At 38.4% G+C, this 15794-nt stretch overlaps 1 protein-coding gene across 1 annotated transcript in view; it reads left to right on the top strand.

The window, feature by feature from the left end:
- Positions 1–15794, top strand: part of LOC124556561 (acetyl-CoA acetyltransferase, cytosolic-like) — a 73347-nt gene that overhangs the window by 8216 nt on the left and 49337 nt on the right. The window contains exons 3-4 of the mRNA XM_047130517.1: positions 4581–4693; positions 4773–4972. Coding sequence (XP_046986473.1) covers positions 4581–4693; positions 4773–4972 — 313 coding nt within the window. The remainder of the gene's footprint in view (positions 1–4580; positions 4694–4772; positions 4973–15794) is intronic.

Below are 15794 nucleotides of genomic sequence, written 5' to 3'. Positions count from 1 at the left end.
CTGGTAGTAGATTAGAGAACCATCTGTAATCTGCAGAACTAAAGTATAATAATGCAAAGTGCTAGTATCCTAGCAAATATGGCTTTTTATCAGTTTAAGATTTTGCAACAAATACACCAGTTAGTGTGTCTTTCAGTAAAACATTTCTTCCATTGAATTTACTGAAATGTTTACATCACTAACATCTGTATGTTGGTTGGTAATAGCTTGAAACTGAGAGAGTAATCCACCTCTCACTTTTAAGACTCCCTTCATCAAATTCAGGGCTAGAAGGTACAGTTCAGTGTTGTGGCTCCTTAGGTTTTCCCGGCATTATTGATAAGACACAGATTAGTGTTAATGCCACATAAGAAAGCTTTGTTCAAATGAATCCTTAGTTTCAGTAATAGGTGGTTAAGTTTGCAGACAAATGATGTATATGTCGACCCACAGTGCTCTCTTGTGTGTGGCTGGAAACACTATTGTTTGTTACATCATGTTTGGTCAGTGAACAGCTGTCAAAAGAATTGTAAGTGGGAAAGCAAGTGCAACTGTATCTCATTAATATCAAGTGGTTTAGTATGTGTGTGTTCTCGTACTGCGAAATTTCGGTTTGTACAAGACATTATGCTACACCAGTGATACATGTGTTAAACCAGGAGATAAAAGGTGATTGTATAAATAGTGCTTTGGTAAAAGAATATTCAGTGCGCCAGTAGTACAGCATGACTGCAATATTCTCCACATGGCTGTAACAGACCATAAAGTTTGACAGTATAATGAAAAGGATAGGCTGCTACTCACCGTGTAGTGGAGATGTTGAGTCCACACACACACACACACACACACACACACACACACACACACCCACACCCACACACACACACACACACACACACACACACACACACACACACACACACAGATGAGATGTGTGTATGAGTTTTGCTTGTGGGAATGTGTGTGTGTTGTCTAATTCAGAAGGATGCCTTTTGGCCGAAAGCTTACTTGTTTAGCAGTATTTTTGTTGTGCGACATTTCATCTCCAATAACGGTGAGTAGCAGTCTATCCATTTGATTATATTGTCATTATTCCATCCTGGATTTTCCATTATTGAACCACAAAATTTTACCCACAGTGTGCTCAACACTGGAGCCCTGTAACATGTGGACCAGACAACATACACAAGCCAATGCTGATTGCTGGGGTATGGAATGGGTACACACTTGTTATCGTGCTAACTACCATAGTCCAGACTTCACCAGTGCCTCCATCTGAAATGCACACCTGAATACCGACGCATGCTGTGTGGCCAAGTGTAATCTTTTGGAATGAGTCCCACTTCAACTTGCTCTACAGTGATGGTTTTATACACATTAAATTCTATCATGGTGACTGCAGTTTGGCAACCTGTTTGAGCAACACCTTTCATGCGTAATGGCGTGAGGTGCCATTCAGTGTGCAACAATTATGCTCCAATTTATTCAGAGCAATATGAACAGCAACTGCTATGTCAGAGTGGTTTTAGAGTCCGTGGCACTGCCTTTCCTGTAGGCTGTATCACATGCCATACATCAGCAGCATAATTCTCATCGAATATAATATGAAATGTTCAAACCCGTTTTGGAGTATGGGTGAAACCATTGCTTCTCTGGCCTGCATGTTTGCCTGACGTGTTGCCCATGTAACATATGAAAAGCTGAACCATAAGGTGTTCCATGTGCCAATGTGGTGGATAATTGTTGAGTTGAAAATGTTAGTGGGCAACCCATGGTGCACAATACTGCTCCTAGGTTGAATTAGGCTAACTCAGCTGTGCAGAACTCCATCTGACTGTACTTTTATACCCCTATTTACTCATGGGAATGAAGTGACTGATATCAATTTCCACAAAACACTTCAAACACCTCCCGTGTACAGCTGGACACAACTGACATAAAATCCAACAAACATGTTTGGCCAGGCAGTCAGCCAGAGGGTTACTTGTCTAGGAAGGCAGAAAACAACAGTAGCAGAACACATGTAGTTTCCCAGAATGTGTTTTTAATTATGGAACATGAAGAAAGTACATCTGGAAAATTATCAACTGTCTACATACAGAAAGAACTGTATAGTATTGTAAAAATGCTAAATTCCATCAGAAGACCTAGAAATGAGACTTACTATAAAAGCCTTCACCTTCTGTTGGGCCTCAATGCTTTTGGAAGCTAACTGCCCTAGTCACTATCAGATGGTGATGGAGTTACACAGCATACCAAAATGCTGCAAATGTGATGAGATGCCCAAAGACACTCTGTATCTTGATACAGATGAACTTCAAAAATAATGGTGTCAGGTGTAACACCGATGGTACAAATATTAAGAGCTTCTAAAGTCAGCAGATTTTGTTTTTATGTTCAAACCACTGGTTCAACCAGAAATTTTTATGCTACATGCCAGACTACTGAGACATTTTAACAGCCAAGATTTTGGCGAAGCCACACTGGTGTGTAATGGCCAAGCATGATGTGGTGTTCATCTCCAACACACTATATCAGCTACACTGATAACACCCCAGTTAAGTTACAGAGTATGTGAGAGTAAAATGCAAGAATTTAAAATGCCTAATATATTCTGTAATTTGAAGGGCAAAAGGTGTGCAAGGCATTATAACATCTGTCCTATGCAGCCTTGCATGAATGGTCTAAAATTCATGCAGGAAGTTACTGCCTCTAGATAAACACTTGTAACAGTAAGTCTAGCCAGAAAGGTGGACCTATTTAGGAGACTTTGCTCTTCTATAGTCAGTTCCCAGTTATTGCAGAAAAAAGTGCATTTTAGTTGTACAACTATGCAGACAGAGACAGAAAAAACCAGGATGTGTATAACAAATTGATAATTAAATAACCTCCTAATAAAGCAAACATTCTGTGGAAAATGTAAAAGCAAAGGAAAGAATGGCCCAACGTTGATTTTGACTGACGGATCAGATGATGACTATACAGCTCAGGGTATGGAAGTTGCTGTCTCCCTAAGAGAATTAGCAAGTCCATCAGCTGTCTTCCCCACCCACAGATTGCACAAATACATTGGTTCCCATTCTTCAATGGAACATCAGTGGGTTCAGAATGAATCTGACTGTACTGAAATTTATGTCACATGGGATACACTTGTCTCAAAGAGGTGGCAACGGTACGCATCCATCACAGTCTTCATTACCAACTAGTGAGAGCAACAAAGAATGTGGAGGATGCATACCATAGGACACTTTGCTTAGGCCCAAAACTAGTTGGATACAGTATGTTGCATCACCAGGGCTGTTACGACAGAGCTAACATTAAATACAGTTGACTTTTGATATCAGATAAGACAAATACAAATAGTCCAATATTTCACAGTGTGCCAGGACTGATTTTATTCTTTTACTCATGTTGTGTAAGTTTTTAACATTCTCGTATTAGCTTTGCCTGATGATTGGTGCATGATACCTTAGAATTGGTTATGTGGATAATAATGTGATTAATATTATTCAGCATTATGTTCGAAGCTGACAAATAGCATTCAAGAAGTCTCTCTGCATACTGTGGTGTACAGATAAGTATATTTTGGTTTCCATTGTTTGAGTGATGTTACTATATTGATATACAATATTAGGCTCTAGAGTGAAACTTTTATTAAGCATATACTCCGATCCAAAGAAAAACTTCGTGACAGATTAAACCTTTATGCCAAAACACACTACAAACCTGGACCTTTCCTTTCTGCAAGCAGTGCCTATGGTCTTTCACTAGGTTCTGTAAAATTTTCTGAAGTTTTGGTATTGGAATGTTCCATTGTGATTTATTACATTGTTTGACTAGTCTTTTTACTTTACATTCGTTGATACAATTGTGGCAAGTGATATTCCTCCATTTGGCAGGAAGCAAAGAACTACACTAAGCACTTCCATCTTTCTTGTCATAGTAGTCCCTGCAATGTGGACATTCCTGATGTATTTATTTACTTCTCCATAACTTTTCCATCAACTCTTTCTCTTTTCTATTCTTCATTGGTCAGTTTTTCGTGGTATATTGTGTTGTGCAAAACAGTTTGTTAAGGCACCCAAGTTGCTAAAACTATTTCAGGTGTTCCTAGAGGTAATTACACAAATGTAGTGGCACATCAAAGGTTTTTCTCTGGTGGGTTCTTTTCCACGATGAGAATTTCCATCTCAGTCCATAACAGGAGGGGTATTATTTAAAAAATTGTATGCCACTTTCTCTACATGTGGGCTGTGTGGCCTTTTTGATACAATATTTTTGGTGTTCTTCATATTAGAAATAATAATAATTTGTCAAGCCACATCTTATTCCATCTGGTTGTCACTGGATAACGTTCACATCATACTATTACAGTTACTTGGTAAGGAACTTCTTTAAATTCTAACAAATACTCAAATGGAAATTTTGTTGGGAATGCCCTTCATCAGTAAATCACATAACTCCAAACTGTCAATTATGTTTACAGATTCATTTACCTTTCTTTGTAGTTACAGAATTTATGCTAAGAGCTAAATTATGATGGTTTTTACTATTATTTTTAGGTATAGTTGTAGTCTCTATTCAAAAGATTTTTGTTCTAGGTGCTAACTGCTGGGCAAGGTCAAAATCCGGCCCGTCAAGCAGCAATACATGCTGGATTGTCGTACACAGTTCCAGCATACTCTGTCAATATGGTGTGTGGTTCTGGAATAAGGTAGGTGATGTTTTAAAGGCAGTTCTACCATTCTCTGGCTTACATTATCTTTTCCTTCATTTCTCCTAATTTGCCATAGGGCTGTTGTTGATGGATACCTGAGTATCAGAAATGGTGATGCACAACTTGCAGTATGTGGTGGACAGGAATCAATGAGCTTAACTCCTCATGTTACTAATATGAGGAAAGGATTAAAGATGGGTGATACATCTTTGCGTGACACCCTATTGTGTGATGGTCTGACTGATGCTTTTTATAATGTACATATGGGAGAAACTGGTAAGTTTCATTTTGGTTGGTGGATGATTGGAGATAATTCTTCTGGGTTCTGGTGCTGACAGTACTGAGAAGAGTTTCTGTGTTGGTTGTAATATTTTCCAACATTAACATGTGAGGCAGTTTGCAATTAACACTCTGTGGGTGACACTTCAAACTATGATGGAAAACTAACTCATATAATTTGCTCATCCTTTGTGACAAGCTTTGACAAAATTGTAGATCAAAATTCTTTTCTTATTCCTTCTGTAGCACTGGACATCAGCTGTGAAATATTTTGTTATGGAGAATAATGGAAATTCTCTTACTATTTTTCTTCCTCTCTGCTATGTTTATTGTTTTTATTTACTATAATTCTGGAAGCAACCATGGCATCATCTCCAGCCACTTTAGCTCTGTGGTCAGTGCAATATATCACTCTGTGGATATCTCACTGTTGTACTCCAACATCCTCTGGTATGGCAATAAAAAGTTGTATAATTACTATAAATTATGGTAGTACCTGAAACGAGCTATAGTTGCTCTGAAATGATCACAAATTCATAAAACGTTCAGCACAGCTGAGTGGGAGAAAAACAGTATGAGAACAGTCTTTATTCTTCATGTCACAAAAAAATCCTTTTTTATTTTGTTTGGTGCTGTTATTAGAATTTATTGCAGATTGCATGCTGGAGATGGTGGTGGAGGGTATGAACTGGGAAGACTTCATCTTACCATACCCAAGTATTTGTTGAGCTGATTTTAGTTAAAATATTTTCAAACCCTGTTTTGCATACTGATAGAAAGCCATGTAATGAGAATAGTTGGACTGAAGTTACATGGAAGAAATTAAACTGTAGGTACTGACAAAGAAAATCAATGTTTGCTAGGGACAGAAGGTACAGAACTTCAAACAAAAGTAACAGAGGATTAAAATAGTATTTGCAATAGAGAATAAAATACACACAAAGCATAAAAATATTTATTGGAAAAGAAATTCCACAGTTCAGCTACTATGTGTATTAAGTAATGCGCACATAAATTAATTATGTGGTGGAATTTCTTTTCCTTATACAAATAAGTGATAACATGGAGAAGCCTCATTAAAAAAATATTTATTTTCATCTACAAAAAATTGCTTACGCTTTTGCATTTGAAGTTTTACATGTTGTTGTTGTTGTTTTTGTTTTCAGTCCAAAGACTAGTTTAAGCTTTCGATATTAGTCTACCTTTGCAAACATCTTCATTTCCAACTACTGTAACCTACACTCATTTGAACCTGATTACTGTATTCATCTCTTTCTCTCCTCCTACTTTTTTTGCCCCCCGTACTTCCCTCTAATATCATATTGACAGTTCTTTGATGCCTCAGAATGTGTCCTGCCTCCTCTCTTATCTCCCCAGTTCAGTACAGTACCTCCTCATTTGTTATGCAATCTATCCATCTAATCTTCAGCATTCATCTGTAGCACCACATTTTAAAAGCTTCCATTCCCTTCCTGTCTGGATTGTTGATCATCCACATTTCACTCATGTAAGAGAGACTGCACTATAGACAAGAAAACTCAGAAAATGCTTCCTAACCTTTAAATTTATATTTGATGTTAAAAGATTTCTGTTTTTCAGAAACGACTTTCTTGCTGCTGCTGCTGCTGCTGCTGCTGCTGCTGCCGCTGCCGCTGCCAGTCTGCATTTTAATATCCTCTATATTTGGCCTATCACCATTTATTTTGCTGCACAAATAACAAAACTCATCTACTACTTTTAGTGTTTTCATTTCCTGATCTGATTCTGTATGTTGGCCTGAAACTGCCAAGAGAGGTGTGCAACCATATTATTAAAATAATTAACAGGATTTTACAAAATCTGAGTAGTCACAAACAGACAGGTACTAGTTGTTTTTTCGTGCATTTATTCCAAATGACATGTTTCAGGCTCTGCCAATTTGATTTCCTGGTGTAAAAATATAACAAATAATTAGTTATATGTTTTTAAAACACCAAATGTTAACAGAAAAGTGAAAAATCAAACTAAGTGTCAGAACCAGTACATACCATTTCATAGCAAAAATAACTTTGAAAGCTTGTTCCTTACTCATACATTCATGGACTAGAGGGTGTAGCATATAATTTAAACTTGTGAAATGGGAATTTAGGTCATGAGTAGGACTGTGAAAAACCACTACTTCAGTGCACCCACACTTGCTATGTAAACCACATGGTGCAAGAGGGCACCACCTAATGTCATTACCACTGTGCAAACACCGATATGTTCACTAAAAATTAAAACAGTAACAAATAACAACTAAAAGTACATGCTGGGTGCCTGCACATAGACACATTAAAAACATGTGGCAGTAGTACAAAGTACACCAAAGCACATTACAAAATTGTTGAAAAAAATTTTGTCTTGGAAAGGCATGACTTGTCGAAGGTTACAAAAGGATTTGTTTAGATTTGCAATTACACATCTTGACTATTCATCAGACGTAAAATCTTAAGACATTTGTTCCATCCTGTGGTTTATTATTGCAGCTATCCATATGCCAAAATGTTTACTGCCCATTAAAACAGCAAAATACAACAACAAAAATACATTTAGTGCGCCTGCATGTAAGCACAATAAAAGAAGCATCACTGTAGTACATGGACACAAGATTGTACCTTTCAATATATTAAAATATTTATTTAGCTAAAAAGGATGTTGTTGTTGTTGTTGTTGTGGTGGTCTTCAGTCCTGAGACTGGTTTGATGCAGCTCTCCATGCTACTCTATCCTGTGCAAGCTTCTTCATCTCCCAGTACCTACTGCAATCTACATCCTTCTGAATCTGCTTAGTGTATTGATCTCTTGGTCTCCCTCTACGATTTTTACCCTCCACGCTGCCCTCCAATACTAAATTGGTGATCCCTTGATGCCTCAGAACATGTCCTACCCACCGATCCCGTCTTCTGGTCAAGTTGTGCCACAAACTTCTCTTCTCCCCAATCCTGTTCAATACTTCCTCATTAGTTACGTGATCTACCCATCTAATCTTCAGCATTCTTCTGTAGCACCACATTTCGAATGCTTCTATTCTCTTCTTGTCCAAACTATTTATCGTCCATGTTTCACTTCCATACATGGCTACACTCCATACAAATACTTTCAGAAATGACTTCCTGACACTTAAATCTATACTCGATGTTAACAAATTTCTCTTCTTCAGAAACGCTTTCCTTGCCATTGCCAGTCTACATTTTATATCCTCTCTACTTCGACCATCATCAGTTATTTTGCTCCCCAAATAGCAAAACTCCTTTGCTACTTTAAGTGTCTCATTTCCTAATCTAATTCCCTCAGCATCACCCGACTTAATTCGAGTACATTCCATTATCCTCGTTTTGCTTTTGTTGATGTTCATCTTATATCATCCTTTCAAGACACTGTCCATTCCATTCAACTGCTCTTCCAAGTCCTTTGCTGTCTCTGACAGAATTACAATGTCATCGGCGAACCTCAAAGTTTTTATTTCTTCTCCATGGATTTTAATACCTACTCCGAATTTTTCTTTTGTTTCCTTTACTGCTTGCTCAATATACAGATTGAACAACATCGGGGAGAGGCTACAACCCTGTCTTACTCCCTTCCCAACCACTGCTTCCCTTTCATGTCCCTCGACTCTTAAACTGCCATCTGGTTTCTGTACAAATTGTAAATAGCCTTTTGCTCCCTGTATTTTACCTCTGCCACCTTTAGAATTTGAAAGAGAGTATTCCAGTCAACATTGTCAAAAGCTTTCTCTAAGTCTACAAATGCTAGAAACGTAGGTTTGCCTTTCCTTAATCTTTCTTCTAAGATAAGTCGTAAGGTCAGTATTGCCTCACGTGTTCCAGTGTTTCTACGGAATCCAAACTGATCTTCCCCGAGGTTGGCTTCTACTAGTTTTTCCATTCGTCTGTAAAGAATTCGTGTTAGTATTTTGCAGCTGTGACTTATTAAACTGATAGTTCGGTAATTTTTACATCTGTCAACACCTGCTTTCTTTGGGATTGGAATTATTATATTCTTCTTGAAGTCTGAGGGTATTTCGCCTGTTTCATACATCTTGCTCACCAGATGGTAGAGTTTTGTCAGGACTGGCTCTCCCAAGGCCATCAGTAGTTCCAATGGAATGTTGTCTACTCCAGGGGCCTTGTTTCGACTCAGGTCTTTCAGTGCTCTGTCAAACTCTTCACGCAGTATCGTATCTCCCATTTCATCTTCATCTACATCCTCTTCCATTTCCATAATATTGTCCTCAAGCACATCGCCCTTGTATAGACCCTCTACATACTCCTTCCACCTTTCTGCTTTCCCTTCTTTGCTTAGAACTGGGTTTCCTTCTGAGCTCTTGATATTCATACAAGTGGTTCTCTTATCTCCAAAGGTCTCTTTAATTTTCCTGTAGGCAGTATCTATCTTACCCCTAGTGAGATAAGCCTCTACATCCTTACATTTGTCCTCTATCCATCCCTGCTTAGCCATTTTGCACTTCCTGTCGATCTCATTTTTGAGAAGTTTGTATTCCTTTTTGCCTGCTTCATTTACTGCATTTTTATATTTTCTCCTTTCATCAATTAAATTCAATATTTCTTCTGCTACCCAAGGATTTCTACCAGCCCACGTCTTTTTACCTACTTGATCCTCTGCTGCCTTCACTACTTCATCCCTCAAAGCTACCCATTCTTCTTCTACCGTATTTCTTTCCCCCATTCCTGTCAATTGCTCCCTTATGCTATCCCTGAAACTCCCTACAACCTCTGGTTCTTTCAGTTTATCCAGGTCCCATCTCCTTAAATTCCCACCTTTTTGCAGTTTCTTCAGTTTTAATCTACAGGTCATAACCAATAGATTGTGGTCAGAGTCCACATCTGCCCCTGGAAATGTCTTACAATTTAAAACCTGGTTCCTAAATCTCTGTCTTACCATTATATAATCTATCTGATACCTTTTAGTATCTCCAGGGTTCTTCCATGTGTTAGCTATGATTATGTTGTGCTCTGTGCAAAATTCTACCAGGCGGCTTCCTCTTTCATTTCTTAGCCCCAATCCATATTCACCGACTATGTTTCCTTCTCTCCCTTTTCCTACACTCGAATTCCAGTCACCCATGACTATTAAATTTTCGTCTCCCTTCACTATCTGAATAATTTCTTTTATTTCATCATACATTTCTTCAATTTCTTCGTCATCTGCAGAACTAGTTGGCATATAAACTTGTACTACTGTAGTAGGTTTGGGGTTCGTATCTATCTTGGCCACAATAATGCGTTCACTATGCTGTTTGTAGTAGCTTACCCGCATTCCTATTTTCCTGTTCATTATTAAACCTACTCCTGCATTACCCCTATTTGATTTTGTGTTTATAACCCTGTAGTCACCTGACCAGAAGTCTTGTTCCTCCTGCCACCGAACTTCACTAATTCCCACTATATCTAACTTCAACCTATCCATTTCCCTTTTTAAATTTTCTAACCTACCTGCCCGATTAAGGGATCTGACATTCCACGCTCCGATCCGTAGAACGCCAGTTTTCTTTCTCCTAATAACGACATCCTCCTGAGTAGTTCCCGCCCGGAGATCCGAATGGGGACTATTTTCCCTCCGGAATATTTTACCCAAGAGGACGCCATCATCATTTAATCATACAGTAAAGCTGCATGCCCTCAGGAAAAATTATGGCTGTAGTTTCCCCTTGCTTTCAGCCGTTCGCAGTACCAGCACAGCAAGGCCGTTTTGACTATTGTTACAAGGCCAGATCAGTCAATCATCCAGACTGTTGCCCTTACAACTACTGAAAAGGCTGCTGCCCCTCTTCAGGAACCACACGTTTGTCTGGCCTCTCAACAGATACTCCTCCGTTGTGGTTGCACCTACGGTACAGCTATCTGTATCGCTGAGGCACGCAAGCCTCCCCACCAACGGCAAGGTCCATGGTTCATGGGTGGCTAAAAAGGATAATGTGTCAAAATTACACAGAAAATTTTTTCTTGATTCACTGATTAGAGTATTACAGAGGGAAGGGACTGTACATTTCAACATTTATTTTTTTTCTTTTTTGTAGAGATAAGAAGATAACATGTGCTCATTACAAAAAGACTTTGTTTGATTTACCAGGGCACTTCCTGACTAAACATCAGATATGGAAACTGAAGACTTTTCTTCTTGAACCATTGATGAACCTAATTAATGTGGCATTCACTAACCACTGTAGGGAACAAAAAATGGTAAAGGGAAAGGTGGTTGTCTATATACCCAACTTCAGAAAAGTGATTACAGAAGTTGTCATAGTTTTTATGTGCCTCTCTCAACAAATTGTCAAAAACACTAAAAAAACCATTTCCTACTGTTACTGATTTGCCCGTTGATTAGCAGTTCTGGAGCCACTTAACTCAATGCATTCCAATTCCTCCAAGATGTCCATATTGTTTCCCTTCCCCTCTGTGTGCAGAATTGTCATGCTACTTTCTAGTTCTGCTAGTGTATAGCTGCTATCTTTTAAATGGGAGCCTAACGCACTGCTTGCATACCCATGTTCTTTAAACCTCATTTTCAAGACTCGCCTGGTTTGTCCCACGTAAAAACATTCACATGATTTGCACTTTAGTTTATAAACTACTGTGGGTGTGGGTCTCACAAAACTTTTTTTTGCACAGGTTCCAGACTGTGCCCCAACAACCTGCCCAAATTGTTAACCATTTGTAATCCAACCTGAGCATTAAACTTTTTGTACAAACTTGTGGTCTTTTGTGAAAATGGTCCAAAAAACATTAAAGCAATGTGTGTTACTTTTTCCCTATATTCCATTTTGCCTGGGGCAACCTTAGCAAAAACTTTTTCACCTAGCTTCCTAATATTGGCTTCATTGTACCCATCTCAGAGACTGATCTGCACAATTGTCCCAATTTCCTTATTTATCGCATACTTGTTTAAATCAAACTTTGGTAATCTAGGGAACATAGACAGAAAAAACGACTTTTTTGGTTTCCAGGATGGCAAGAAACTATCGGGATGATAAAATCTCATGCTGTTGATTTCCAAAAAATACCTAGTTGGACCTTTGAACTAGGTATTTTTTGGATTCCAACAGCATCAGACCTTATCATCCCGATATATTCTTGCCATCCTGAAAACAAAAAAAGTCGTTTCTTCTATGTTCCAAAGGTTATGCCAAATAAGGAAATCAGGACAACTGTACAGATCAGTCTCTCAAATGCATACAATGAAGCCAATATTAGCAAACTTGGTGAAAAAGTTTTTGCTAAGGAATTTAGAGAAAAAGTAAAATACATTGTGTTAATGTTTTTTGGACCATTTTCACAAAAGAGCACAAGTTTGTAAAAAACGTTTAATGCTCAGGTTGGATTACAAATGGTTAACAATTTGGGCAGGTTGTTGGGGCACAGTCAGGAACCTGTGCAAAAATAGTTTTGTAAGACCCACACCCACAGTAGTTTATAAACTAAAGTGCAAATCATGTGAACGTTTTTACGTGGGACAAACCAGGTGAGTCTTGAAAATGAGGTTTAAAGAACATGGGTATGCAAGCAGTGCGTTAGGCTCCCATTTAAAAGATAGCAGCCATACACAAGCAGAACTAGAAAGTAGCATGACAATTCTGCACACAGAGGGGAAGGGAAACAATTTGGCATCTTGGAGGAATTGGAATGCATTGAGCCAAGTGGCTCCAGAACTGCTAATCAACGGGCAAATCAGTAATAGTAGGAAATGGTTTTTTTAGTGTTTTTCACAATTTTTTGTGAAGGCACATAAAAACTATGATAACTTCTGTAATCACTTTTCTGAAGTTGGGTATATAGACAACCACATTTCCCTTTACTATTGTTTTGCTCTGCAGTGTTTGTTTCAGGAAGAAAAGTCTTTGGTTTCCATGTTTGACGTGTAGTCAGGAAGTGCACTGGCAAATCAAACAAGTCCTTTTGTAATTATGATGTATTAGCTTTTTAATACAAAAAAGTTAAAACATTGAAATATATCCTTTTAAGATAAATAAATATTTTAATGTGTTGAAAGATAAAATCTTGTGCCCACAAACTACAGTGATGATTCTTTATTGTGCTTACATGCAGGCACACTACATGTATTTTTGTTGTTATGTTTCAGTTTCAATGGGCAATGAACGTTTTGGAATATGGATAGCCGCAATAATAAACCACAGAATGAGACAAATGTTGTAAGATTTTATGTCTAATGAATAGTCAAGAAGCGTAATTGCAAATTTAAACAAATCCTTTTTTAATCTTTGATAAGTCATGCCTTTCCAAGTCAAATCTTTTTACAATATTGTAATGTACTTTGTACTACTTCCATGTGTGTTTTAATGTGCTTATGTGCAGGCGTATAACATGAACTTTTAGTTGTTATTTATGTGCAAGCACTCTGTAGTAGCAGTTTTTTGTAGCCCTTCTCATGACAAAGGCCTTTGTACAGTCTCAGCTTAATTGTGGGTACATGGTGTATGGGCTTGTAAGCCCCTCCTTAAAAAAGAAGTCACTTTTTGAAACTTCATGGCAGATTAAAACTTTGTTTCAGATTGGGACTCAAATCTTCAACCTTTTCATCTCATGAGCATTTACTCCACTTACTGAGCGATCAGCTGACACTCTGCTGCAGAGTGAAAAATTCATTCTGGATTGTCACGTCTTACTCACCAGGCCCCATCCCTTCTACTCGTGCAACACAAATAGGTTCCTAAGTACACTGAGGCACATCGATTGTCTTGGTGTATGGTTGTATTTGCTGGCTGGTGATGTGCACATCACTGGTTCAATTCCTGGTTTTGGCAATTCTTTATTGTGTAACATTTGTGATTTCTGGAAGATTCTGGGACTTAATCATCTATGGAATACTGTAATTTGCTAAAACAATGTGTGTAAATATAACTAAGAGCACACACTCCTGAGGTTACCAATTCAGCTCTGTCTTCACTTTAATGTGCCCACAAAATGTGCTTTCATTGTGAAATGTTAGTTCTTGTTGATAACCTTACTCTCATAATGGATATTTGATTCTGTGTTGTACATGACAGTAAACCGATTTAGATTTGACTAGACTCCTTATTTTGTGACCCATTGTTAATTTTTCCTTTTAAAAGAAAAAAAGAAAGATCTCTTTCTTTCTAGCTTTGCATTCTGTCAGTTTATGTATGACTGCAATATCATATACTGTGGCTTCAGTCCATTGCTCATGTTCAGCATCTGCTAGTCTCTGTGGTTCTTTGAAAATCTTGCACCAAGGCAATTAATAATGTGATAATTTGCCACAACATGTCACAACTTCTACATGACACTGAAAGAACACTATATACATTGGCGTGCAAAAGTAACTTTCACTTGATGTGTCGCTTCCAAGTAACATAGCTTGATGAAACCTGGACCATACATAGGACGAGAGATCACCAAGGACAGCAGTGCATGCTCTGCAGTGCACTCCCACGCAGCCCACAAGGTGGGTAAGGAATTCTTGGGCTAGGACATTCCATCCCTCTACCAGTGCAGTTGACAAGTGCTAGATGGTCGTTATTGCATGTGGACATGCTGCAATACATCTCCAATGCATTTTACTTGTGTTCTGTGGGATTTAAGTTGGGGGAAACTGACAGGCAAAGCCATTTCCTGAATATCTTCTTGTCCCAAGAGCTCCTTCACCTGTGCTGTTCGATGGAGTTGCACATTCTCGCCCATGAAAATGAAGACTGGGCAGAATGCACACCTGAAAAGACACACTTGAGGAAGGAGTGCAGTGTCACAGTAATACTGAACAGTGAGTTTACTATGTCCAAAGATTTTTGAGATCAGTACACCAATACAACATTGTGCGTCCTTGTACCATAACACATGGCTCATCAAAACAATCGTGTACGACAATGCTGGATGTACTGTCATATTGCTACAGGCGGAAACTGCTCTCAGCTACATTGACGAACATGATTGTTCTGGTGGTCCAGCTGTTAAGCTGTGGGGAGGCATTATGTTGCATGGAAATACTGACCTCCAAATCTTTGAGCATGGTACAGTCACTGGTCTGTGTTGTTGCAACACTGTGCTCCTTCCCAGTGTGCATCTTTTCCAGGGTGCATGTGGCCATGACTTCAACAAAGATGGAAGTGCTCTTGTATCAAGAGGCTATTTGGCAAATGGACTGATCTGCCCATTCTCCCAACCTGAATCTCGTTAAGAATTTGTGGGATGTTTTTGAGAGACATACTGCAGCACATCCACATGCATCAATCATTGTCCAGCAGTTATCAGGAGGAGTGGAACACACTACTACATGAACTCCTTACCAACCTCATGGCAAGAATGGGAGCATGTTGCAGAGCATGCATTACCATCTGTGGTGGTCACACATGCTATTATTGTCTTCTAATAAAAGTGTAATTTCTATTCCTCTCTTTAGTTACTTACATGTTCCATAGATTATTTAAATGATTCTTTTATCGGAATGATGATGATGTTTTCTTAACTGGTTACCAGTTTGTAAGTAGAAATTCCCTTACTGAAGGAGTTGCCCAAGAGAAATGATTGTAGTTGGATTAAAACTTGCTTTGTTAGCTGTCAGAGGTTCTATGTATTGGGCAAATAATCAATAATTTTTGTTGCTGTGTACTGAACTCCTTTCTGAGCCACTTACAGCTTCAGTAATGGGTAATGTTGTAGGTATGGCAATCACTGTTCTTCTCAAATTGTGATGGGTTAATTATGATGAATTTCATTAGTGAATATATGTATTGTGACTTCGTAGTTAAAATGCTTAGGCCGGTATTACACTATCAAATTTCTTTGTCACATATCTTTGTCAAAGAT

Source organism: Schistocerca americana, chromosome X, assembly GCF_021461395.2.
Source record: "Schistocerca americana isolate TAMUIC-IGC-003095 chromosome X, iqSchAmer2.1, whole genome shotgun sequence".
Taxonomy (NCBI): domain Eukaryota; kingdom Metazoa; phylum Arthropoda; class Insecta; order Orthoptera; family Acrididae; genus Schistocerca; species Schistocerca americana.
This window is presented reverse-complemented; position numbering and strand designations above follow the sequence as displayed.